General features: G+C 38.6%; 1 protein-coding gene across 1 annotated transcript in view; it reads left to right on the forward strand.

Moving 5' to 3' along the window:
* PRKAR2B (protein kinase cAMP-dependent type II regulatory subunit beta) overlaps positions 1 to 27,385 on the forward strand; it is a 98,773-nt gene that overhangs the window by 34,706 nt on the left and 36,682 nt on the right. Inside the window, exon 3 of the mRNA XM_053553588.1 lies at positions 21,169 to 21,221. Coding sequence (XP_053409563.1) covers positions 21,169 to 21,221 — 53 coding nt within the window. The remainder of the gene's footprint in view (positions 1 to 21,168; positions 21,222 to 27,385) is intronic.

Genomic DNA, 27,385 nt, shown 5'->3' on the forward strand with positions numbered 1-27,385 from the left:
TTTTTTTTTTTTTGTAGTTTTTGGCCAGGGCTGGGTTTGAACCCACCACCTCTGGCATGTGGGGCCGGCACCTTTCTCCTTTGAGCCACAGGCACCGCCCTGTCTTCTACTTTTTAACTTCAAAAGTTAAAGTAGTAGTATGTGGGAGAAACATATTGTATATTGAAAATGTAAGATCTTGGATGCCATGCTGTGGACACATTTTGTATACAAAGTTGTATTCTAATTATAATTAGAACCTGGAATTCCAGTGAGAACCACTTTGAATAATGATAATAGTTATTATTTATTGAGGGCTTACTATGAGCCAGAAACTTTTCGAAGTGCTTAAAATAATAAAATTAATATTTTATTCTTCAAAACAATTCTGTATAATAGGTACTATTTTTCTCATTTTACAGGTAAGGAAATTGATAGAGAGATTAAGTTCTTACCCCAGGTCACATAGCAACCAAGTGGCAGAAACAGGATTCAAATTCAGACATTCTCTATGGAGGGTTTGTGTCTTGTCTTTTTTTTTTTAACCTGGAGATGATTCTTGCCCTGTTGCCTGGGCTAGTGTCATGGCCTCACCCTTGCTCACAGCAACCTTAAATCCGTGGGCTCAAGCAATCCTCCTACCTCAGCCTCCTGAGTAGCTAGGACTATTAGAAGTGTGTGACCATGCCCGGCTAATTTTTCTGTTTTTAGTAGATGGGGTCTTACTCTTGCTCAAGCTGGTCTTGAACTCCTGACCTCAGGTGATCTTCCCACCTCGGCCTCCCAGAGTGCTAGAATATGCTGTGTTTTTATGTAGACCTGGGAGAATAAACAGAGGAGGGAGAAATTCCTGTACTTTGCTATTGAAAGACCTCAAAGACCTCGGTAAGAACCCTTGTGCTCTATCATTACTAGCTCTAGTGACCTCTGAGATTTAGTGTCTTCATTTATAAACTGAGCATTGAATGTACTACGTCCTGAAGTTGTTAGAATTAGGGATTAAATTAGGTAAAGTCTCGAGCCCTGGAAAGGCTGATTAACTTTTGGTTTCCTCCCTTCTATACCTTTTCCATTCTTAGTAATTTTCTGTGGAAGATATAAATACAGGTAGAGGGGCCAAATTTGAGTTCCATGTAGAGATTTTTTTTTTCCACCAAAATGCCATGTTCTCATTTGTTTTTTCCTTAGTTAAGATCACAGCATATTTTCTTTGTCTTTAAAAAAAAATCCATAGGGTGGTGCCTGTGGCTCAAAGGAGTAGGGCACTGGCCCCATATGCCAGAGGTGGCGGGTTCAAACCCAGCCCTGGCCAACAACTGCAAAAAAAAAAAAACAAAACAAACAAAACAAAAAAAAACCCATATTGTGATTATATCTTCTGCATTTTCAACTTAGCATTTCACTTTTTTTGTGTGTGTGCGTGTTAAGACATTTGTATTCTACATTTAGTAAATTTCACATGTACCCTTGTAAGATGCACCATAGGTGTAGTCCCACCAGTCACCCCTAATTTTTGTTTAAAATTAGCATTTAGGCACATGTTGAAGAAAATTGATACTTAGAAGGTAATTGACAATTGATATTCATAAAATAAGATGTTTTTAGAAGAGTTAAAAAATGCATAACAAGTTTTTCAAATTTTCTTTATATAACATGGGTGTATTACATTACTGTGCCAGAATATCTCTGTATTCTGTGCCATTAATATATTTCACTTTTGTACTACTTTGAGAATGATACTACTTCTTAATTCCTTGTACTTATTAATACATTTTTTTCAAAGAAATGTTTGTTTCTGATATTCAGTAACTTGATATAATGTGATAATAAGGTTCTATGGTGAAACTGTAATATGATAGAATCTGTATCCATTAATTAAATGATTAGTGAGAACACTTAATAACCTTGGCCCTGTGGCTAGTTCATTATTGGATCTACATTGGCTTTTATGGTTGCTTTTCCTTACTTTCTTTCTCTATTGCCACTACTCCAGTTACCACACACCTAGATTGCTACAGTGAGGCTGGGTGATACCACTTGCATTCGTCTTCCTCCTCTTTTCTCATTCATCTGGCACATCCTGCGTATTACATATGAGAAAGTCTGTATATGTAAATTTGATACCAGCTTAAGGCCCTCAAGACTCAACCTATAACCCCGTTTCCTATTACCTCTAATATAGACCCTCTCATCCAACCAAGTGTGGCTACCTGCTGTACTCTAAACATTCCTTGATTTAAATTTTGTCATGTAATTTTCTCATCACCTTTTGAGTAAGATACAATTATTGTCTCCATGTAATAGATTAGGAAACTGAAGCACAGAAAAGGTAAATAACTGACTCAGAGAACCCCCAGCTTGTCATGGGAGTGATCAGAGGTTGAACCTAGTGAGTCACTCTCTGGATGTGGACTCTTCAGCATAGCCTTAATAAGGGCCCAACCCTACTCACGTAGCCTATGCAGTTATCTTTTTTTTTTTTTATTAAATCATAGCTGTGTACATTGATATGATCATGGGGCATCATGGGGTGACTCAGTTAGTGACATGTATCACTCAAGGAGAGGACATTTCAGCCAAGACCTGGAAAGAACAGGGTGGAGGGCGAGGGGGAAGGAGAACATTCTAGGCAAAGGGAAAGTTGTGTGCAAAGGTCTGGACCCAGCTCTCTCATTCATAGGCAAGTATGAATGTTTATCAGTTCAACTTCATTCTCTGTCTTTTGTCAGCTTAAATCTAATATGTCAATCCGTTTTTCAAAGTTTACTCCTCATGTGATTCTTACACAGTTGTCATCTATTTGTTTAATCATAGCAACTTCATGAGGTAGGTCTTCATAGCTACGTTTTACAGATGGGATAAATTGAGACTCATAAGCTTAGTAACATGTAAAAGTCACACAATTAATGAGTGATAGGGACAAAATGACTGAGTTGGGATATGCCTCAGTCTGTCTGAATCCTGTGATCATTGCCTGTACTGTTAGTGAGTCATTTTAGGTTTACCACAGATAATAATTTATACTCTTGCCTTGGCAGATGAATTTATCTCCCAACCAGGTTGTATGTTAGTAGAGTATAGGGACCTCACTGAGACAACTGGCCACCCTAAACACCAGTCATGTCTTTAGATATAAACAGCCTGTAAATAAAAGTTGTTTTCATGTATTTTCCTAAAGCTAGAGACATTTGAAAGCATTTTGCATATGGTGAAGCAAAATTTTAATAGTTAAAAAATTATTTGGCTAGGTGAGGTGGCTCCCACCTGTAATCCCAGCACTCTGGGAGGCTGAGGCGGGCAGATGGCTTGAGCTCACGGACTTGAGACCAGCCTGAGCAAGAGTGAGTCCCTGTCTCTAAATTAGCCCAGCATTGTGGTGGCTCCTGTAGTCCCTGCTACTTGGGAGGCTGAGGCAAGATGATCACTTGAGCCCAAGAATTTGAGGTTGCTGTGAGCTATGACACCATGGCACTCTACCGAGGATGACAAAGTGAGATTCTGTCTCAAAAAAAAAAAATTATTTGCAGGGTACATGCATCAATTTTGTAAAAACAATAAAGCTATTTAAAAAATACCAGGCAGTGGTTCTGAAATTCATGGAACATAAGTTAAAGACCTGAGGCCAACTTTACTTATTTTGTAGATTGGTTCATTTAGTAAAATTTATTGGAAGAGAATACTTTCAGTTTTTTAGACTATCATTTACATTCTCTGATTTATGTCATAGATTAACCTATAAACAATAACAGGGACTCCTATCAGAACCAATCTTGGTCCCCAGGTTACAGGGTCTGACTACTAAATTCACCAACTTGCTACCCTATGCACACCCTGGCAGCACCGGACAAACGACTCAGTGACGTTTCATAACCTTGGCGTATCACTGTCTCACGGTTGTGTTCATTTTGACATATGGCAGTGTCTTGCTTAGTGGCATACATTATTATTGCATGCCTCTGTATGGCATGCATACAAGAATGTCTGAATGTCATTGTCATGGCAAGAATGTCAGAACTGGAATTAGAGCAGTGAACAAACTTTTGTAAATTTTCTGCGAAACTTGGCAAGAGTGGAAGTGAAAACAGGGACTTGGTAGTCCAAGTTTATGAGAATAATGTCATGAAGAAAGGGGCAGTGTACAAATGGACTAAATGTTTTTTGGAGGGGAGAGAAAGTGTCCCTGATGAAGAGAGGTCAGGGTGTCCAGTAATGAGCAGAACTGACAACAAAAATATTGTAAACATTCGTTGAATTCTGTGTTAAAGTCATCGGCTGTGACTGTGAGAAGCGTAGCAGACCAAGTAAACATCAATAGAGAAACAGGAAAATCTTGACTAAAAATGTTGGCATGAGAAAGGTGTGGCCCTTGCATCACAAGAATGCACCAGCTCACACAGCACTGTCTGTGTGGGAGTTTTTAGCCAGTAAACAAATAACTGTATTGGAGGATCCTCCATACTCCCCTGATGTGGGTCCCAGTGACTTTTTTCTTTACTGGAGGATAAAGGAAATATTTTTTTTTTTTTTTTAATTTCAGTGTGCTTGTTCATCTTTGTTTGAAGTACTCCCTTTTTGTTGATTTTCTTCTTTCTCCTGCGGTGCTGGCTGTTTTTGATGTTGTTAGTAGAGACGGGGTCTTACTCTGGCTGACTGCTGCTCATATGGGTTTTGAACCTCTGAGCTCAGGCAATCCACCCGCCTCGGCCTCCCACAGTGCTGGGACTATAGGCGTGAGCCACCATGCCCGGCTGGATAAAGGAAATATTAAAAGGAAGACATGTTAATAACAGTCAGGACACCAAGGGTAATATAATGTTAGCTGTGATGGCCATTCCAGAAAAGAGTTCCAGAATTGCTTTGAAGGGTGGACTGGACGCTGGCCTGGGTGCATAGCTTCCCCACGGGAGCAGTGATATTCAGCAGTGAGGTATGCAGTACTTTTCCTAGGATGAGTTTCACAAGCTTAATTGTCAGACCTCACATGAATCGCCTGTTTTGTGGATATAACTCCATGCTATAGTCATTGGAGTTTGAACTTGTCATCCTTACTTATGTCTACTCTATGGTTTTAGGCTCAGTTATTTTTGGTCATAAGCTGAACCTTTAATGTCTTGCTTCCCTTGTTCTGATCTTTTCGAATCAGTGTTCCTCTTCTAAATTGTCTTTGGCTGTAAGGAACTGAAACATACATTGCATTCAATCAAATGAAAACAGAGTTTATTGAGATAATTGTGGGGGTGTGGTTCTCAAGAGCCACCAAGCCACAGGAAGAGCAGGAGAGCAGCTGGACTGGGCTTTGAACACTGTTAGGGATGTCTCCATCTCTCACCCCTGATGCTCTTCCTTGCCGGGGGCTTCTTTCTCCATGTAGTGGGGAGTCCAACCACCACAGCTCCACATCTTACAGTGTCTGCAACCCAAAAGAGACTGATGTGACATTCTCTTTGAATAGCCCAGCCATCGTGGCTTGCCCCGAAAGTTATCTCATTTGTCCATTTGGGGTCTGCTATGGTACAGAGATCAGAAGCTCTCACTTCACCTGGGACTGATTTGGTGGGCTAATGTTGAATTATTAGAATCATGTCTGCTAGCTGATTCTTAATTTATACTGTTTGCCCTGAAGAAGCCCAAGGCAGTATCTCTGTTGGCTAGCTGAGTTTCTTTTCCAGACTAAGGAGACGTCTGCAGTTCACCCAGCACATCTGCAAATCCGAAACAACTGGCAAGCCCTGAGCTACCTGTCTCATCACCTGCCCATGCAACTGCGGGTGACCCACTTGGATGTGTCTTTTTCTGTAACAGAATAATACTTAATGCAGAATGACAAGATACAATAATACTATACAAAATACAATATATAAACGTTGCTTCTCTTTAAAAGGATAGGACCATTATCTTGCATATTAGTTTATCTAGCTGCTAAAGTAAAACCCACAAAGAAGAAATAATACTTTACATTTATATCACAGAATTTTCAAAGAGATGAAGGGGGAAGCTAAAGGTCACTGTCACTGTTCATCTTATGAACTGTTTTTTGATGTTATTTTCTTCAGAACATTAAGAGCAGCCAACCACATGGCTCCCTCACAGTATCCAAAATTATTGCGTTTTAAAATAAAAATTATTGCGTTTAAGATTGGATGTTATTTCTAGACTTGTAAGGGTTTCTGATTTGTAAAAGGACAGTTTTTTGTTGCAGGTTTGCTTTGGAGTAATTATACTGAAATAACTGTAGAAGAGATGGTTTTGTGTGTGGTTGGTTGTGCTGTCACTTTAGTTAAAAATAATTTGTTAGCTCACATTTGCAAGACACTGTTGTGTGGGTTCTATGAGATTGCTAAAGCTAAGTAATGTATAGCTTGTGCCCAAGCCCTGGAGGAGCTAAGTATGTACCATAACTCTCCCACCAGAGAGCTGTGGGACAGCACAGCCAGGTTGCATTGTGATGAATGTCACCTACCCTGCACATCCCACCGAGAGCGCAGCCCAGAGGAGCTGCAGGTGCGTTCTGCTCAGTGAGTTTGTGCCCTGCAGGAGGCGAGGGGAGAGGTGACTCTTCTCACTGCAGGCCTGTTTGGAGCCTGCAGGCTGAGAGCATGAGCGTGTCTAGGATTTAAAGGTGCCCCCTTTCCATACAGCCTCACCTTTGATGTAAGCCAGCCGTAACTTCTAGTGCTCAACAGGAGAAAAAGCAGTTTTAATGGTGGAAAACCCACTGGTTTTGGACTTCTGGTGGGACTTTGTGATAGTCTCCAGCAGTAGATTCCTATGGATTTTCCAGAATGCCATTCATTGATTGCAGATTTTTGCCTCATCTGTTCAGCGTTTAGCCCCCATAAAGGATGAGCTTCCACGGAAATAGAGACAAGAATAAGGTGCAATCTGTGTTTCTACATAGAAGAAAACATTTCATCCTAACTGGCGTGTTTGGTTTGGGAGAAAGTGTCAGGGAGGATGTGGCATTTGAGCAGTTTTGAGGAAAAAGAAGGATTTGAATTGGTGAGAATGGGTAGTGGAAGGAATAAATTTCCGGTGGAGCAGACCATGTAGATTATAATATGGTGTTGAGGGAATAGGGAATGGTCTAATCGGTTCTGAGATATGTGGGCTTTACTATATTATTATAAGAGGAAAGGTTCTAAATATAGGTTTGGATCAGATCGGGGAAGGGAGCCTTGGAAGCTGTGGTAAGAGTTTGGGTTTCATTCTGTATGTGATGGGGAACCATTAAAAAAAGAATTTTTCTTTTTGTCATAAAGTGAAACTAGCAGAGGTTATCACCCCCAGGAATGGTCAGGATGGAATCCTGAAGGTTCAGAATAGACCCTTCTAGTCCTCTGCACCCCTTTCACCCTGGGCATTGTGTGGGAAGCAGCTGAGCGGAGATGATCTCTTGCCAGAGAGAGCTGCATTTTACGATCAGACTGCCTCCCTGAGGTGTGCTTGGAGTGGAAGGACGTGAGGGTGGCCCACTGTGCTGCTAGGAACGGACACCAACTAGCATTTCAGGGTTACTACAATTATTGCTTTATTAAATCTTGTCTTCTAAAGAAATTAAAAGAGCAAAAATATGTATTTGTAGAGTCTTATATTTACTCACATATTTATGATTTAAAAACTTACAAAATTCTTATATTTATTAAGATTTTTTAACATAACACAAAATTTACCATATTAACCATTTTTAAGTACACAGTTCTGTGACATTAAGTACATTCATGTTGTGTAACTGTTATCATCAACCATCCCAGAACATTTTCTCCTTTACAAACTGGAGCTCTATAACCATTATACACTTAACTCCTCAGTCCCTATAGCCCTTCTCCCCCAGCACCTGGCAACCACCTTTCTTTCTATCTCTGAATTTGAGTGCTCTAGGCACCTTGTGTGAGCAGATTCATACAGTATTTGTCCTTTTGCAACTGACTTATTTCACTTAGTGTAATGTCGTCCAGGTTCATCGATGTATTGTGGTTTTATCTTTTTTTAACAAGGGGAAGGGGAAGGAAGCCTTATTGTGGTTTTGATTGGCATGTCCCTAATGCTTAGTGATATTGAACATCTTTTCACGTGCTTTATTGGCAACTTATATATCATTTTTTGGAGAAATGTCTAAGTCCTGTGCCCATTTTTTAAATTGGGTTTTTCTGTTGTTGAGTTGTAGTTCTTTATGTATTCTAGATATTAATCCTTTATCAGATATATGATTTTTCTGTCATTCTCTGGGTCAAATATTTAACTTTTTTGGTGCTTTTCATTTCTTCCTGTTGATTTGTCTTACTATCTGGTGTTACTTGCCTTCAGGCTGAAATGCTTCCTTCAATGTCTTGTTTGCCTAGCTACAAATTCTCTCAATCTTTATCAGGCATGAGTTCATGTCACCTTCATTTTTAAAGGATAGTTTTGCTAGATATAGAATTCTTGGGTGACAGTTTATTCTATGTGGTGCAAGCACTTTGAATACACCATTGTATTGCTTTCTGGCTTCTCTTTCTTCTGATGAGAAGTTATTAATGTTTTTTTTTTTTGTTTGTTTCTCTTACTGTTTTGAAGATTTTTCTCTGGTTTTTTGACTTTTAACAGTTTAATTAAAATGTGTGTATATATGGATTTCTTTATTCTGTTCTGAGGTTTATTAAATTTCTTGACTCTGTAAACTGTTGGTTCTGTAAAATTTGGAAAGTTGTTGCCCGTTATTTCTGACATTTTTTTCTGACTGTTTCTCTGTTTCTGCTTTTTATGGAACTGCCATTGCTATTGTCTCACAGGTGTGATGCTCTCCCTTTTTTTATCCAATTCAAATCTGTTGAGCTGACCTAGTGAAGTTTTCGTCTCAGTTATTATATTATTCAACTTCAGAATGTCCATTTGGTTCTTGTTATAATTTTTATCTCTTTATTGAGATCCTGTATTTGTTGAGTTGTTAATAATCCTTAATTGGTTAAACATAGTTTCCTTTAGCTCTTGGAACATACTTATAATAGGTGTCTTGAATTCGTTGCTAAGTTCAACAACTGGACCCAGTCAGAGACGATTTCTACTGATTGCTTTTTCTAGTGTATGGGTCACACTTCTTTCTTTGCTTGCCTTGTAAGTTGCTGAGAATTGGACATTTTAGATTATTGTTGATAGTAGTTCTGCATTCTGATGTCCTCTCTTTCCTAGCTATTGCTTTTTTGCTTTTTTGCTTTTAGTAACTTGCCCATGCTAAATCTGGGAGCTCTGTCTGTGCCGTAGTATGCGACTGTTAGTGACTCTGCTTTTTGTTTGTTTTTATTTTTAACCCTGGTTTCTCTGGGTTACCCTCTGTGTTCTACATGATTGACTGGTCAGAGGTTATACTACACCAGAGTTAATGGATCTTGTGTGAATTGAGAAGCATATTCAAATTTCAGGCAGTTTTCAGGTATGCCCAGTTTTTATTTTCTGCTAAGCCATCTCATGTCTCCTCTTGTGTGCCATAGTCTATGCCCAGCTAGAGATTTGTTGATGGCTTGTGCCCTGTCCACTTTCTTCTGCTTACCCACACAGCCTTCCAAGTAACCATCAATACTTGGAGAGTTTATCTTGTGCCTCTGTGATTATCTCATTTTCTGTTAACATTTCTGGTTACGTTGCTGGTCTGTTTGCTGCAGCCAAGACCATATCCTTGGGCTATCTGAACTTCTAGTCTTCCTGCTTGTCTCTTACTCAGGTGGCTGTAACCAACAGTGCTGCTGGGCAGGATTTTTTGTTCACTTCTTGTGTTTTCTTGATCAAGTTATTGTCCTCTTGCAACAAAGCTGGTAGACTCCCATGCCCATCAAGCTGGGGATGAGGGATAGCAACCCTGGGCAGGAAAGCCCTAGGCTCCTACTGTTCCAAGTTGAAACTAGTAGTTTTTCATATAGAAATGTCTTTGGTTGATTTCCAGAACCCAGATTTTTAAAATTCCCTTTCTTTAATTTTTTAATGGTATTGTTTCATTTCTCATTGCCTTTTGAAGTTGAGGCTCTACCATGCTCCTCACTCTGCTGTACGGTAACTGAAAAGATGGTTTGTAAGTACTTATGGTATAGAGGAAACTATATTATTACATGACTAAGATAGACATTGGTTCAGTATTTTTTTATGTGAATGTTTTTATTTTTATTATAAACAGTTTTACTTTAGCATTGTTAATGAGATATTTTTCACAACTATTTTCTAAAAACTTTAGTACCTTGATTTTGTTAATTGCAGAAACTGTATGTTTTTAGGAAGCATTAAATATAAAAGTATTTTTGCAAAGGGATTAGATGCAGTTGTGGCTCAGTGAGTAGGGCACCGGTCCCATATACCGAGGGTGGTGTGTTCAAGCCCAGCCCTGGCCAAACTATAACAAAAAAATAGTTGGGCGTTTTGGCGGGCGCCTGTAGTCCCAGCTGCTCAGGAGGCTGAGGCAAGAGAATCGCGTAAGCCCAAGAGTTAGAGGTTGCTGTGAGCCGTGTGACGCCACGGCACTCTACCCGAGGGTGGTACAGTGAGACTCTGTCTCTACCAAAAAAAAAAAAAAAGAAAAAAGAAAGACTGATTATTAACAAGAAAGCTTTTTTATGTTTAATCTCTTTTTACGTTTGAGATATGAATGTTTTAGGGAGTTTTACAGTTATCTCTTTTTTGAGATGTGAATGTTTAAGGGAGTTTTACAATCACCTGTTTAAAAAATCCTTTTGTCTGATTATAAAACATAGTACATTTTTGATGAAAATGAGTAAAACCTAGGACTGTGCAAATAGCAAAATAAGACTCATTATAATCATACTACCAAGAATAACCACCACAAGAACTTCGATGTCTATCCTACCGGACTTTTTTTTTTTTTTTTTTTTTTCCTACCGGACTTTTTTCATGCATATTTTCTGTGGGTTCAAATGTATCTTGAAACAGGCTTTAAAAAAAGGAAAAAAAAAAAAAACTAATAAAATTTGGTGAACATTTTTCTTTAGATATTCCTATCAAATATTTTAAATGGCTTTATAGATGTCAGTAGTATTTACAGATATGTATTTCAATTTATTTGTTTATTGCTGGGAATTTAAATTTCTTCCCTTTTTTACCTGTCATTTCGTCAGATCATATTACTTGATGAGCACTTACTAAATTGGGCATGCAGACGTTTTCAAAGCTTGTAGTATTTCTAAACTGACCCCTGCATTCCCATTCCTACCCCCAATTCAGAGTTTCACCAGTAGTACACGAGGAGAGGTCCATTCTAACTATGCATCTCCCCCCTTTTTTAAATGAACTATCTTTTAATTTATTTATTTTTTATTAAATCATAACTGTGTACGTTAATGCCTTTATGGGGTACAATGTGATCATTTTACATACAATGTGGAATGCTTACATCAAACTGGTTAACATAACCTTCACCTCACTCACTTACTTAGGACTTTTATATTCTATTCTTAATACTTTTGACATGTAGCCTTGCACTGTGCACATTAGGTGAGGTCCCACCAAATGCCCTACCTCCTCTTGGCCCCCCCACCCCCGTCATGCATCCCTTTTAATACTGGCTTTTATTAAAGAAACTTTTCTAATTTTTAGACTTAAAATGTTTATTATTTTAGTTTATTTCTATGTCTCTTTTGTTATATCTTTATATCATATCATTTTTCTTTTTAATTAAAAAATTTATTTAAATTTGTTATTATTACCTCACAAATCTTGATTCAGATCTTAACCTGAAGAAATTACAGTAAAAAAGAGAAGAAATATAAATTCCCAGTAATAAATAGTAAATTAAGATAAATATCCATATATAGTATTGATATCTATGCAGCCATTTAAAAATTGTTTTACAGGACTGTCTAATGATACAGAAAAATGATCAGTGAATCTCATTAGATTTTTTATTTTTATTTTTCATTGTTTATAAGACAGGCACATAGTTTAAACCCATATAAAATACACATGAAGAAAGTCTGGTGAGTTCCCCTTTAAAAAATGGAAGTGGAGCTCTTCTGTTCTCTTCTCTTTCTTTTCTTTCTTTCTTTTTCTTTTCTTTTTTTTTTTTTGAGACAGAGTCTCATTATATTGCCCGCCCTCGGTCGAGTGCCATGGTATCACAGCTCACAGCAGCCTCAAGCAGCCTCAAACTTTTGGGCTTAAGTGATTCTCTTGCCTCAGACTCCCAAGTAGCTGGGGCTAAGGTGCTCACCACAATGCCCAGGTATTTTTTTGTTGTAGTTGTCATTGCTGTTTTGCTGGCCCAGGCCAGGTGCGAACCCTCCAGCCCCAGTGTATGTGGCCAGCGCCCTAGCCACTGAGCTACGCGCGCTAAGCCTGGAGCTTTTCTTTTCTTCAAGAAGAAAATCCTACTGGGTTGTAAGGATTAATTTCTTTTGATTTTAATGAGTAAACCAGATTGAATTATATTTTCTTATAAATATGTACTCTATATTTTGAGTCTTTGGATATTCATTTGCATTGTTCTATCACAATTTGGTCATATTCAGTAGCATTAAAATTCTTACCAGGCTTCTGATATTCACATGGAAAGGCTTGATTGAGGTATATTCCTTGTGGGCTCATATTTGATAATTTTAGTACTAAATTTGGAAGCCAGGAATTGACTGAACTATTTTCCTATACTTCTGACTGTATTTAAAGTCCAGATTTTGCATCCTAAAACCATCTGGTCAAATGGCATTTGTTCTGAAAATTTATTAATAATTTAGAAGAATCCCAGTAGTGTATCTCTTCCCTGTTTTCTGACATGTGAACGCTAGGCAGCATTGATCTCAAAAATAGTAAGTGAATAAAAATAAGATAAAAATATTCAGAAGCTTGAAGTATCCCTAGATCTGCTATATCTGAAGGGCAAAAATGTATTATAAGAAATATTCTTATGTTTCTTATTGTAGAAACATTCTATATCATTCAGTATAAATATATTTTGATTACTTTAATGTGATTCAAGGTCTCAGACCAAGATAAGTGCCAAGAGACGCTTTTATTATCTGAACAATTAAAGTGTTTGCACAAGCTCTTGGGAAGCTATTTGTTGGCTTTTTACCCAAAGGATCAGAATTCTTTTTTTATTTCTCCTTGACTATTAAATTTCTTAAAATCCATAATATTCATCAACTGTCATGCTCAGAAATCCTTATTAGACCATTTTCACCAAAGTGCAAATATAATTTCCCTTGTAGTACTGTCTTCTGGTACAAATTGATCCACTTACTATTACTTACCAAATCTAGAATAAAAATTCACTTTCAAAATACATGTGGGTTCTGATATAATTAGGGTTTTATTTTTTTCCTTGGGAGCATTTTTTGTTTGTTTTTGCAGTTTTTGGCTGAGTCTGGCATATGGGGCCAGCACCCTACTCCTTTGAGCCACAGAGGCCGCCCCCAAGGGGCATTTTGGAAGAAAAATTTATGTGTTTTTAAAAATCAGATTAGAGAAGGTTTTAGCATCTGTAACTAATAATAGGAAAATAGCAAATGATGAACAAATTCTTTTTTGTTAGAAGCTCTCAGTTGCTGCTCATATATGCATTTTACCAGTACTCTTCCTAATAGCATCCTGAACATTATGTTTATTGGTGAGGTGTGAGTGGTTCTGGATTCTGTAGTCACTTAAAGAGGAATGGTATACATGTGAAGGAAAATTGTTTTTAGAACATAAAAAGGTAAAAAGGAATTAGTCAGTTTTTGAGATTTAAATATTTTTCCTGTAAAAGGGCAACAAAAATCATGGTTTTATAATACATCACAGATCTCTAAAATGTTTAGGAGACACTAGAATGTCATATAGTGGGAAAAAACAGGAAAAATTTTATTAAGAATTTTTAGGATTGGTCATTACACATCTGGGGTGATTTTGGAACCTACCTGAATGATGGTTTAAAAAAGAATTTTATAGAGAACTAAAAGGTGGTTTATGAACAGCTGATTCTTAAAGTTTCATTGATAACCTTGGGGAGAGGCAGAACATTCTGGATGACATGCAAAGTATGTTTCTATCATTTTACCAAGACAGGGTTATATAGCTAAAAATTTTTATAGTAAAATTCTGCTGACATGAATATAGCTAATTTGGGAATTAAATATTCACGTAAGTGGTGTAGTAGAGCCTCCATAGTTGACCATCTCCCTCTTTAAGTTGACCTAATTTCCATAGACTGGACATGCACTACAGGTACATATCAGTACAGCAGGCCTAGTTCCTCATGGTGACCACCTCTGTATGTTGAACAGTTTGTGATAGTCCCTTGGGTGGTCAGCTTACAGAGGTACTGTATATTAAATAACTAAATATTTGATTCAAATTTGAAAGACAGTTTTAAGGAAATCATAAGGATTCTGTTCAAAGTTTATGAGATAGCCCCTATTTTTAAGTAAATTATGAGGTTAATTTTAATTCTCCCTCCCATTCGCCTTCTAAGCACGTGTGCCTGTGTGTGTGTGTGTGTGTGTATGAGAGAGGGAGAGAGATAGAGAGAGAGAGAGACACTTGATTAGGGCCATCACATGGTTTTTTTGATAGTCATCTGAACTGTTCACAACACTCTGGTTCTCTTGCCTTCTAAGGTCATGGTAATATTGCACTTTCCCTTCTCCTTGAAGTTAGGAATGACCATGTTACTTGTCCAGTGAAATGTGATATATATTCCTTTTTGGCAGAAGAGGCATATATGACTTCCAGGCAGAAGCTTTAGGAGCCAGTGAGCAATTTGCCACTGCCTTAGGGACTGGTGACATTCCCAGTCATATAGCCTTCATCAGCTTGCAGCCCCCAGTAAGGACTCCATGATGGCACAGAGTATCCACTGTCCTGAGATGGTCATATTGTGTAAGAAAGAAATTAACTTACGTTGTATTAAGTATTGTATTGCTACTGTCGTGTAAGCCAGTCTGACCTGACACATCCAGTGTCTGTACGTAGGAAGGTAAGGAAGACGGTAATAATACATTTCTCACAATGAGAGTAACCATTTCTTCAGCCATTTATTTTTATTAACATTTACAGGGGGCTAATCACTGTTCAGGTGCTGGGAATACAGCAGGGACAGAATAACCTCTTCTTTTGAATGCACTTCTTCCCACTCTTCATTAACCATCTGGGGCGTCTCCTTGACTGTGAAGCTGCTGTCTGTCTTCTGAGCAGCTGGTTCCTGCTGTCTCTGCTCCCGTGGCGTTTCGTGCCTACCTTCAGTGTGGCACTGACGTCATGCTCATTCTATTTTTGTCTTGCTTTCTAAACTAAAGAGTTCTATAAATATTTTTTACATAGTACATATGATATTTAAAATGCACAAAGCAGGTTATACATTACATACAGTGTAGAACAACAAAAGAATATATACACACACCTAAATGTTTTATGTATCGTACATATGATATTTAAAATATATAGACAAAGCAGGTTATATGTTAATATAATGTGTAACAACAAAAGAATGTGTGTGCACACACCCATATATATGCTTTATGTCATCATTCAAAAGTATTTTTTTAATGAATAAGTAAGGCTTTCTGTGGGGCCTTTTGCTTGAATGTGATTTGGGATCAAACTGTGATACTTCTGTATTTTGGGCATGTTTTCCAAATGCCTTTGCTCTGTGAATTCAAATTTGAGATCATTGTTAATGAATTGAGAACAGGTCTATGCCTTTTACTTGAGCAGAAATGTAAATGAATGGGAGAGGGAAAAGCCCATTAACTTGTCCCTGTGCCTCTTTCCCTAACTTAGCTGTAACTGGTTAGGCTAAGTGACATCCTTACACGGGTGTTTCTCAGTCTTTTTCTCCTTATCACCCCCACCCCGAGTCTTTTTAGACTTTTCCCCCTTAACTGCCTCAATGAGATTTTGCTACCGTAGTTATACTGTGTTATCTGTCTTCGTTTTGAATGTGTTATCTGTGCTTTATACAAAAAACAAGGAAGAAGGTTTTTGCCCCCTAAAAACCACTTTTCTTGGTTGAGAATGCATGCCTTCAACTAATATTTGTGAAAGATAAACTTTCCCTTTGTGGGCAGGCATTTCCACTTCAGTAGGCTAAGTTTAACTATATTGAGTCAGAATTTGTTTTCTAATACACCTGTGCTTTTATAATGGCTTTATTTTAAGCCGATTATTATTTAAATAAGTGTGCTAAAATCTTAGTGTACTGAGAACATTGGCAAATTAACTTTTATGTTATTTATAGAAGTCAGTCTTTCTTTACTGAAGCTTCTGAACTGCACAGTTGTCTATACTGGCTGTATTTATTTGCCTTTTATTCCTTCAGCGAGATCTGTTGAGGGTACACTTTATGCAGGACTCTGTCAGAGCCAAGGACCCAGTGACTCATGGCGTTGAGTCTGTTTCCTTTTTTCCTTGTTAGCCAGGATGATAATGTGGGTTATGTATACTTGTCCAGTGCATAGTTGTTTTGACTGTACTAATTTTTAAACATTAGCCACAAGTGTAGGGGACTCTTGGTGAAAAACCCTGAGAGTTGGTATAACCCCTTGTCTATCACACCGTATATAGGATGCATAAAAAGATTGAAGGCCAAGTCTCACAAAATGCAAAGTTAACATAGTGCTTTTTTCCTGTTCTGTCATGCAGTTGTCTGACTAGACCAGTGTGTATTACTCAGTCTGCAGTGGGGGAATCTGCTGAAGTTCTTGGACCATTCTTGACAGTCCGTATAGTATCCAAACACATGTATGCACCACAACGAGGGAAAACTTAATACAGGGTTTGCTTAAAGAATATGGCTCTGCCCCTCACCCATATTCAATTGCTAAACATAAAACAAAAATTCAGTATGTAGTTTCAAGGTAAATTTCAGATTGTGTGGGCGGCATGGGGCAAATTCATGCCAGAAAAAATATGAGGTAATACCAGTTATCTGGAGGGTGTGCTTTGGCCATCCAGGTATAGAGCCTTTCATTCATTTATTTGCTATACAAATATTTACTGAGCTCCTAATCTTTGTGCCAGACCTTTTGGTGAAGAAGACAAAAGGCTTTTATTGTTTCTCTTCCTCTCTGTCCTCATTTCTTGGACAAATAGTGCAGGACATTCTAACACAGAGCAGTTTTTTCATTCATTCATTCAACGTGTATTTTTTGAGTCTGTAATACAGGTATACTACCATGAGATATTAAAAGGAGACATCATCTCTGCCCTCAAGGACCTTGCAAGTTTATTTGTTCATCAATCATTCATTTACTCAAAAAAAAAAACGGCATTGAGCTAGGCAATGTGTCCGGTCAATTCTAGAGAAATGTAAACATGAGCAAGAGCACACAGTCAGTCCCTCGAGGGCTACAAGCTCCCTCCTGGAGGGGCAAGCAGATCATAACATCTTTGGAGGTGTTATAGTATGGTTAGTAATAATAATGAGTTCTTCCCACTGTATTTGGAGAGTTGCTAGGGGAGTGAAAAGGATGAGCACAGAAGTAGAGTTTCCTGAATTAGTTCTGTATAGGTGAGAGGCCAAGATGTGACTCTTGATCTTACTTTTTAGTTGGGGCTGGAGAGAAGGGGTGGCTTAGAAAGGAGAATGTGCAGGGAGTTCTAGTTAGAGCTTCAGTCCCTAATCCCTGGGTAGCAGACCAGTAGCAGTCCATGGCCTGTTAGGAACCAGCTCACACAGCAAGACGTGAGTGATGGGCCAGCGAAGCTTTGTCTGTACGTACAACCTTTTCCCATCACTTGCATCACTACCTGAGCTCCACCTCCTGTCAGATGCTCCCAACTTTGACCCCCACCCAGGTCCATGGAAAAACTGCCTTCCATGAAACCAGTGCCAGGGGCCAAAAAGGTTGGGGAATCACTACTGTAAGACGCTAGGACAACTCTACAGAATTGCAGGTGTTTTACTTTGATTTGACTATAGGAGGTGATGGTAGATTATTTCTAATGTAGTGAAACATTTGCACCATGAATGCCAAGAACAAAATCCTTGTAATATCGACACAATAAGTTTAACAGAACATCTCAGAAACAGACAAACATACTATGTAATAAAGTGTGTATCACAAATCAAAGTGTTCGGTAATAATACATAATACTACCATAACTGATGAGCTATTTGTAAAAATAATAGATTTTTTTATGTCTTTTAGTTAGGAGTTAGAGACTAGAAACTTAGAAATTAGAGAATTAGTTTTGCATTCTGTGAATTAAAATTTAAAATCAATACTAATGGGTCCAAGGGGATATAGATACAACAAATTACCTTAAGGAAATATGTATCTTACCTACTGTATCTCCATATTGAATGTGTCCATCCTTCACTTCATGGGCCCCTTCAAGGGCCCTGAGTTTGGTTTAAGGCTGTGCTGTTGTTGCCCTCTGGAAACTCCTAAATTTTTTAACTTGGGGCCCACACGCTTTCTTCTTGCTTTGGGCCTTACAAATTAAGTAGCAGTCCTGCCTTTGAGTTGGGCATACCTGGAGACAGAAAGTTACAGAGCCAGGCTTAGAAATAGTCCTCAGGCCCTGGGGAGGGTTGCAGTCAACCCAGTTCAGCTGTTCCAGCCATATTTTTAGGACCGTCTGTATTGTGCATATGGATGCTTTAGGATGTCCAGAGTGATGCCATTCAACATTCCATTTACTTGACAGACTTTCTTTTTTCCCCTTTCCTGCTCATCAGGCAACATTTTAATTGTGATGTGGCTGCTTCTGGGGGAAGTCTGGCTGGTCAGGGTGACACATCCTTCCTTCAGGAAGTCAGTTACTACCCTGGCATCCTGGCTGGGTGCTTCAGTGAGGCTCTTTAATGTGAGCCGGCCCTGCGAGATCAGTGTGCTTCTGTTAGGCTTCTGATACGGAAGGCTGAAGTCCAGGGATGTGCTGGTGAATTCAGCAAAGTAGCCAAGTGTGGAACAGTGGTTAAGAGTAAGGGCTGTGGAGTCAAGACAGACAATCCAGGGATCCACTCAGGCTCTTGCCGTCTACCACAGGTGTGACCTTGGTCTCCCAGTGCGCCCCTTTCATTTGTCAAATGATGACATTAACATCTACCTTAGGGTGGTGGTGAGTCTGAATGAGATACTGTACCCTTGGTCAGGGTTTCTCAGCCTCACTGCTGTTGACATTTGGGGCCAGATAGTCTTTTGTGCAGGATGGGGGGCAGGGATGGCTTGGGGCTGTCCTGTGTCCTGTGGGATGTTCAGCAGCACCCTTGACCTGTACCCACTCCATGCCAGTAGCTCCCCCCAGCTCCCCACAGATGTTACATTTGAAACATCACCGGACATTGCCAGGAATTTTCTGTGGTTTGCAAAATTGGACCTGGTTAAGAACCACTGATCTAGGTGTATAAAATAGTACTTGGAGAAAAGAAAACATAGATTTTTGTAATAATAGTGAAAACAATGATACTAACGATGATAATATTATTGATGTCGTTCTGAGGCCCCTGGGAAGATATTTGTTAGCTTTTCGTTCAACCTTTGTTCTTTATACTTTCATATCTGTGCCAGAATAAACTCCATATGGGTTAAAGAAAAAATGTATAAAGTCCACCTTAAAAAGAACTAAAAGAAAGAGAAGTAACAAATCTTCAGATTTGCAAATAAGAATAGAGTTTCCAAGCTCAAAAGCAGAAGTACTTTTGGGAGATTTTCTTCCCTGATATGTCACTATATTAAAAATAGACAAACATTTATAATCTTTAAGAACTTTGTAGTCATTAATATTAAAAATCAGTTTGGATAAAATGTGAATAATATGACAGATAAAGTGGTATTAATAAATTGGTGTATATCAAACAGAAAATCAAGTGTTTCTTGTAGGTAAGAACAGGGAGAACTAGTCAGTCTGTAACATTTGAAAAGTGTCCAAATTTCATAATTTTTAATAATTTAAATCTTGTATTTGTTTAAATTGGCAACAATTTTAAGCAAGAACGTCCAGTATTGTTGAACAGTTATATTGTATGCAAAAAGGAACCTTTTTACATATTGTTTGTAGGACAATGGATGGATACCACCTTTCTGAAAAGAAACATGGTGATAAATACGCCTTGAAAACTTGTACCTTTTAGTCTCCCAAAATAATGTTTGGGAATAATGCCTGCATCATATTCTGAAGTATAAATAAATATGTATGAAGATGTTTATTGCAAAGTTCTCTAATGAAAGCCAGCTAAGTGATCAGTCCTTAAAATAAAGACTAGAACCTCCATAGTTAACCAGTTCCTAAAGTGGACCTGTTTTCATAGACCAGACATGCACCACATATACCTATCAGTACAGTAGGCCTAGTTCCTTATGTTGACCACCTCTATATGTTGACCAACTTGTTAACAGTCCCATGGGTGGTCAACTGACAGAGGATCTATTGTATTAACAAAATATTTCTAGGCTGGGCATGGTGGCTCACACCTGTAATCCTAGCACTTTGGGAGGCCAAGATGGGCGGATTGCTTGAGTTCAGGAGTTTGAGACCAGCCTGAGCAAGAGCAAGATCCCATCTCTAAAAATAGTAGGGCGATGTAGTCCCAGCTACTTGGGAGGCTGAGACCAGAAAATCACTTGGGCGCAGGAATTTGAGGTTGCTGTTTGACTATAATGCCACAGCACTCTACCGAAGGCAACAGAGTGAGACTGTCTAAAAAGAAAGAAAACAAATAAACAAAATGTTTCTGATGAGGAGGCATTCTTATAATGTTAAATGAAAAAAAGTAAGTTTTAAAATTGCATATGCAGTATACACTCAACTCAGTAAAAAATTGGACAGGAACGTGCAAAATGTTAATAATATTTGTTCCTGGAAGATTGGATTATGGATAATTTATGAAAGTTACTCATAACTATATGATTAAGTGGATCATTTCATGACAGACTTAGACTTTTTGTTTCTGTTCTTTTAGGTAATGTTTATATTTTATGCATTTCTGTGGCTTGGAAATGAAGACAAAAGGGTTTAAGCTATGTTTCTCTAACTAGGAGAAAGTAAAAAGGCAAATGTCAGTGTTACATTTTTTTATTGTCAGTCTTTTAAAACACAGCTTTATATTTTAAGAAATTCCTTATAAATTAAAATATGAAACCAGTTTTGAGGGGTAGAATGCTTGCCCTGGATGAGGTGAATTAAATTTCTTTTTATCCCATGGTACTCTTTTTTTGTTTAGTAATTTTTAAAGATGTATTTATTACAATAAGGCTTTTGATAAAAGACTCTTTAAAATGTCCATTTTTATATTTCTAGTATGTGCAGAAGCTTATAATCCTGATGAAGAAGAAGATGACGCAGAGTCCAGGGTATGTAAATTGCTGAATGAATTTTAAGTCCATGTGTACAGGAGGCAATAATAGAAAAGTTCTCAACAGGCACCCAGGTTAACAGGAAACATACTGGCATTGTTTTGACTACTTCTTTTTCCAGTTTCATCACCCAAAGCCTGTGTGGTGCAGAATTATTTTTATCCAATGAGTATTTCTCTTTGGGTGAATCCATGCTCACTGTAGTTATGATTTTATTTCTTTTGCAGAAGTACATTCTGGTAATTAAAAAATGTTTTCCTCTGTCTTTCTCATGATGGTAAAGTTTTTTTTCTTAGTATTTCTAGTAAAGGAAAACACTGGGAAAGACCTTCTTCTCCTACTAATTTATAACAATCGAAGTTTATTCTGAAACAAATAAATCACAGTCTAATCATATCCAGCATGTCAGTATAGTAGCTATTTATTTTTTAAGTCTATGCGTCTTGACGGTTTGCTCAGCAGCTAACTTCTTAGAGGGCCTAATGTTTTTGTAAGGATTTGACCTGTTTGGTTTGAGGGGGGTTTTAAGCTGTGGTCTTTAACTTAGTTCTCCTATTATTTATTTATTCAGTAAAGAGTAAAGTAAATAAGAGATTGCTGTGCCTGGAAAAGGAAAATAATAATCTACCTTTTTTTTTTTTTTTTTTGAGTGCATACTTTGCAAAAGTCCTGCTTGTCTCTTCAGCCTTACAGAGCATAAACAAAAATCTATTTCTGTGGCTGGGTGCAGTGGCTTATTCCTGTTATCCTAGCACTCTCACAGGCTGAGACAGGAAGATGGCTTAAGCTTAGCCTGAGCAAGAGCAACACCTGGTCTGTACAAAAAGTAGAAAAATTGACTAGGCGTGGTAGCATGTCTGTAGTCCCAGCTACTTGAGAGGCTGAGTCCCTTGAACCAGGAGTTTGAGGTTGAAGTGAGCTATGATGATGCATGCACTCTAGCCTGGGCAGCAGAATGAGACCCTGTGGCCATAAAAAACAAACAAGCCAAAACCTATTTCTGTAGCTCTGAAAGATACTTCAGTAAGATTGAGTTTTCCTATTGAAAGGCAGATGCCATGTCCCTAACCCATTACATGGTTGGGCTCCCTGGAATACATGTGAAATGGAGTGGTAGAAAGATCAGGAGACTGACAACCCAAGATCTTACTCCTGCGTGGGGATTCCCAGCACAGGGACTCATTTCCCGGTACTAGAACACATTAGTTTGATGAAGCTCATAAATCCTAGCCTGGAAATTACGTTGCCTTAGGATCAAGGTGTTTTTGCTAATCTGTGACGCGCAGTCATCACTCTGTGTAATCTGAGAAACTAGTCCTTGCATGTTATATGTTGCATTTATGTGTATAGTGGAAACAATAATGTGTGACTTCGAAGAATACACACGTTCTCTGTATTTGTGTATAAATGGAGAAGATAACATTTAGTATTAAGTATGGTGAGGTGGTTTAAATTTAGTAAAAAATCTAAATTAAAGAGCATTTAACAGTACACTTAAAAAACAAATATGTAGCATCTCATTGACTCAAAAACTATTAGACCGTGAGAGGAATTTCAGCTACCATGCAATCCGCCGGATAGGTACAGTGTTTCCGCCGGCTCCCTTCAACTAATTTCTAACAGTTTTGTTGAGGAGGCTGTCCCAAGTAAGACTCATTTAGCTGAATAAAAGAACCTGATCACATTGAAATAAACACAAAAATGAAAATACTGGACAGGGGTCATTGGACAAATGCTTGGAGATCTTACAGAATTATAGAAAGAATTCAAAAATCAAGCTATAGCTAGCAGGGTGGAATTAGCCCATGTCTGGTCCTTCTAGAGCAAGGGTGGAGTATTGTCTTTTTTGTTTTAGATAGAGTCTCACAGTGTTGCCCCATGCTAGAGTGCTGTGGCGTCTGCCTTGCTCAAACTTCCAGGTTCAAGCAGTCTTCCTGACTCAGCCTCCCGAGTAGCTGGGACTATAGGCACACACCACCATGCCCAGCTAATTTTTCTGTTTTTAGTAGAGATGAGGTCTTGCTCTTGCTTGGGCTGGTCCCAAACTCCTGGCTTCAAGCCATCCTCCTGCCTCTGCCTCCTAGAATGCTAGGATTATAGGCATGAGCCACCACTGGCCTGGAGTACTGTTTTTGAAAGGAACTTAGCTACCAGTCTCTTTGTTGCTATGTCTCTTGGTTTAAATTCTAGTTTCCCAGGGGTGCAGTAGACCCAACTTTGGCCCCAGTAGGGAAAGGGTTTAAAAAGTCCAGACTTGCCTACTTGAGAACCACTTTTATAAATAAGGGCAGTTCCTAGAGAAGGAGGAATCTTTGTGGGTTGGGTATTCACATCTAGAGTTGTCCCTTTTAATACCTTTTAAAGTTATTTTTTTAATAATTTTTATAATTAATGTTTTAATTGTATGTTAATGATTATAATAAAGTGCTTTTAGGTTCTTAATTATCTTGAGTATTCTCTCTGCTAAATACAGTACATTACTAAAAACTACTTTTTTTGGCCTTCGAAACTATAAGGCAGACTGTACCATAGCCCTTGGGAATGATTTCAAAATTAGTTAGATCTAGATGGATATTAGAAACTCCATGAGGAAAATGTATACTGCATTTTGATAAAATAACATTTCTGGCTAGCCACATGGCTCACTCCTGTAATCCTAGCACTCTGGGAGGCTGAAGCAGGTAGATTGCCTGAGCTCAGGAGTTTGAGACCAGACTAAGCAAGAGTGAGACCCCATCTCTACTACAAATAGAAAAACTGGCTGAGCGTTGTGGCAGGTGCCTATAGTCCCAGCTGCTTGGGAGGCTGAGGCAAGAGGATCACTTGAGCCCAAGAGTTTAACGTTACTGTGAGCCATAACACCATGGCACTCTACTTAGGGTGACAGAGTGTGATTCTGTCTCCAAAAAAAAAAAAAAAAGAAAAGAAAAAAAGTAACATTTCTTTTGGGCATTTTGCATTTTTTCTGGGACTCTATATATTACCAACTTTTAAAATATCTAGTATAAATAGGTTCTTATGCTTTGATATGGATTCATATCAAGTTTAATTCCTTAAGACTCATTTTGGAAAATAACAAATTATGCTTGGCACCTATAGCTCAAGCGGCTAAGGCACCAGCTACATACACCAGAGCTGGTGGGTTCAAATTCAGCCCGGGCCTGGCAAATAACAGTGACAACTACAGCTGAAAAATAGCCAGGCTTTGTGATGGGTGCCTGTAGTCCCAGCTACTTGGGAGGCTGAGGGAAGAGAATCACTTAAACCCAGGAGTTGGAGGTTGCTGTGAGCTGTGATGCCACCACTCTACCCAGGGCGACAGCTTGAGGTTCTGTCTCAAAAAAAGAAAAAAACAAATTAGATTTTGTTAATGAAAATTTAAGGGTTGTGTACATTTAGCATGTACAAATTGGTAGAGAAGACATGATACTTTTAAGAGTAGAGTATTTCTTTGTTCTGTTACTCTACAAAATTATTTTGGAATGCCCTCTGTATAACTGACCTGGAGCTAGGTGTACAGTGGTGAGCAAAACAAACAAGTCTCCCCTCTTGGAGCTTAGAGTCTAGTGGCAGATATAGACAGTAAGCAAGTAAATTAATAGCTAACTACAAAATATGAAGTACTAAAGGGAGTGATAGAGTGCAGGAATTAGAACAACCCCTCCCCAAACAGCGGGGGCCCTAGTCCTGTGGAGGGGTTAGATAGGCCGCCTTGAGTGAAACTGGAAGGATGGCAGGGAGAGTCTTCCAGAAGCTGGCTGTGTGGGCCTGGCCTAAGCCCACTGGAGGGGAGGCTTTGAGGTTCTCGGTAAAGACAAGTCCTGTTGGGCTGAGTGACTACAGTGAGGGTAGAGAAGGAAGGATGGGGATTAATTCTCAGCAAACGTGATGGCATCCATTGAGGGGTTAAGTTGGAAGTTGGGTGTTCTGATTTAACTTTTTAAAAGATTACTTTTAGCTTTGCATATAGATTTTTTTGCTTAACAAAATAAAGAAAATGTCTAAGTAAACCTTGTTTATTAATTGGTTTTCTAATTGTTTTTAAATTGAAAGGCAGTGGAAATTTAAAGTAGGAGTTGGCAAATGTTTTTCAGAAAATGTTTTGTTTGTTTTTACTGAAAAATGCATTAATTTTAGAGGGTAAATATTTTTAGGCTTTGGTAGGGGTAATCTTAAGATCCTCCTTGCAACTACTCAGCTCTGCTGTTGTAGCTTAAAAGCAGCTGTAGGTAGTACATAAATGAAAAAGTAGTCTGTGTTCTGTTGGAACTTTATTTATAGACTCTTGGAATTTGAATTTCATATCATTTTCATGTGTCAGGCAATATCCTTTTTTTTTTTTTTTTTTTTTTACCCCCAGTCATTAAAAACTGTAAGACCATATTCTTAGTCCAGAGGCCATGCAAAAACGTATTTGCCGAACCCTGGTTTAGAGTACAGACTCTGCTTGGGATGAATCCTGGCTCTGTAGTTCATGGACTGACATTGGAGAAGTTACCAGGGAAAGTTCTTTTTTTTTTTTTGAGACAGAATCTCACTTTGTCGCCCTTGGTAGAGTGCTATGGCATCATAGCTCACAGCAACCTGACACTCTTGGGCTTAAGCGATTCTTTTGCCTCAGTCTCTTGAGTAGCTGGGACTACAGGTGCCTGCCACAACACCTGGCTATTTTTAGAGACAGTGTCTCACTCTTGCTCAGGCTGATCTCAAACTCCTGAACTCAAGCAATCCACCTGCCTCAGCCTCCCAGAGTGCTAGGATTGCAGGTGTGAGCCAGCACGCCTGGCCTGCAAGTTCATTTTCTTAACTCTAAAATGGTACCTGATTCATGGGTTCTGTTACTAGGATAAAATGAGGTAATATTTTCAAACTCCTTAAAATAGTACCTGGCACATGTTTATGCAATTTATATGCAGTTTGCTATACAAATGAACATATACTTATGCTTCCTAAATGTTTCTTTATCAAGTAAGATTTTTATTCTGAACTCAGAAATGTCTCAATATAACGAAAACCAAAGTGACCTCTAGTATAATAAAAATCACACTTTGGGTCTATTGCTCAAGCCTTAGTGACACAGAGGCAGATCTCCCCTGTAGGATCATACCAAGTCCAGCTGGGAGAAATGTGTCTTGAAAAGTGGGACAGCATCTTCCTAGCATGTGGTTACAAGGCAGAGGAGCAAGATGTCAGAGATCATACCGATTTCTGTTTTTCCAGAAGGAAGAGTGGGATTTAGGGAGACCAGTAATAGATATGGGGCTCTAGTTACTGTGCAGTGACAGCTGGAGAGGGAGACAGGAAACGGGAGCAGACCAGCAGACAAACTGCCGTAGCAGCAAGATTGAGGCCCAGAGACAATTTAGAAGTGTTAATTGATAGGAACAGAAGTAGCAGGAGAGAAAGAGGAGGAAAAAGCTGAGCTCCTGTGTGAAGGTTTCTTAGAGAATGGGTCGAGAAAAAAGACTTCGATTGCCATTAAGAGCCAAGGAGGTTTGCAATGCTGACATCTCCCCAGCCATTTCTCTCTGAGAACAGACTCTCGACAGGCAAATGTTTATGATTGCCTTGAAGCTCTAGGACAGCGGTTCTCAACCTTCCTAATGCCGCGGCCCTTTAATACAATTCCTGTGGTTCGTGGACCCACAGGTTGAGAACCGCTGCTCTAGAAGGATGTTGTGAAACAACCTGTTGTTTGTTTTGTTTTGTTGTGCTAGTCATCCTCATTTGATGAGAAAGAAGTGAATTTTGGTTGGTGTGATTTATTTCATACCTAATTTTTCCAGATTTCCTGTATAGCAGTGAGTTAAGAGCTACCAGGATCCAGTTTTTCTGTCTTCATGTGTTATCTCAGGCTCTGGTTTGAGATGAATATTGATCAGACAGTAAACAAAGGTTTGTATGTGCCTTACCCATACAGGGGAAAACATAGTGTCTGCTCTCATTAGCTAATAGTCTTTTATGTAGTATATATAAAACATATAAATAGTATACACACATATATACAGTTGGCTTATAAACAGTACACTACACTACTGTAAATTTCCTCACTTCTTCTAAGGCTTGTGATTTTTATTAATGTTCAGCCATCTGATGTGGTTGGAAATACTGATTTAGATTTTCCATTGTGAGTTGTGTTGTGTTTGTGGCTATCTTATATG

The sequence above is a fragment of the Nycticebus coucang genome, chromosome 11, assembly GCF_027406575.1.
Source record: "Nycticebus coucang isolate mNycCou1 chromosome 11, mNycCou1.pri, whole genome shotgun sequence".
In the NCBI taxonomy this organism is placed as follows: Eukaryota; Metazoa; Chordata; class Mammalia; order Primates; family Lorisidae; genus Nycticebus; species Nycticebus coucang.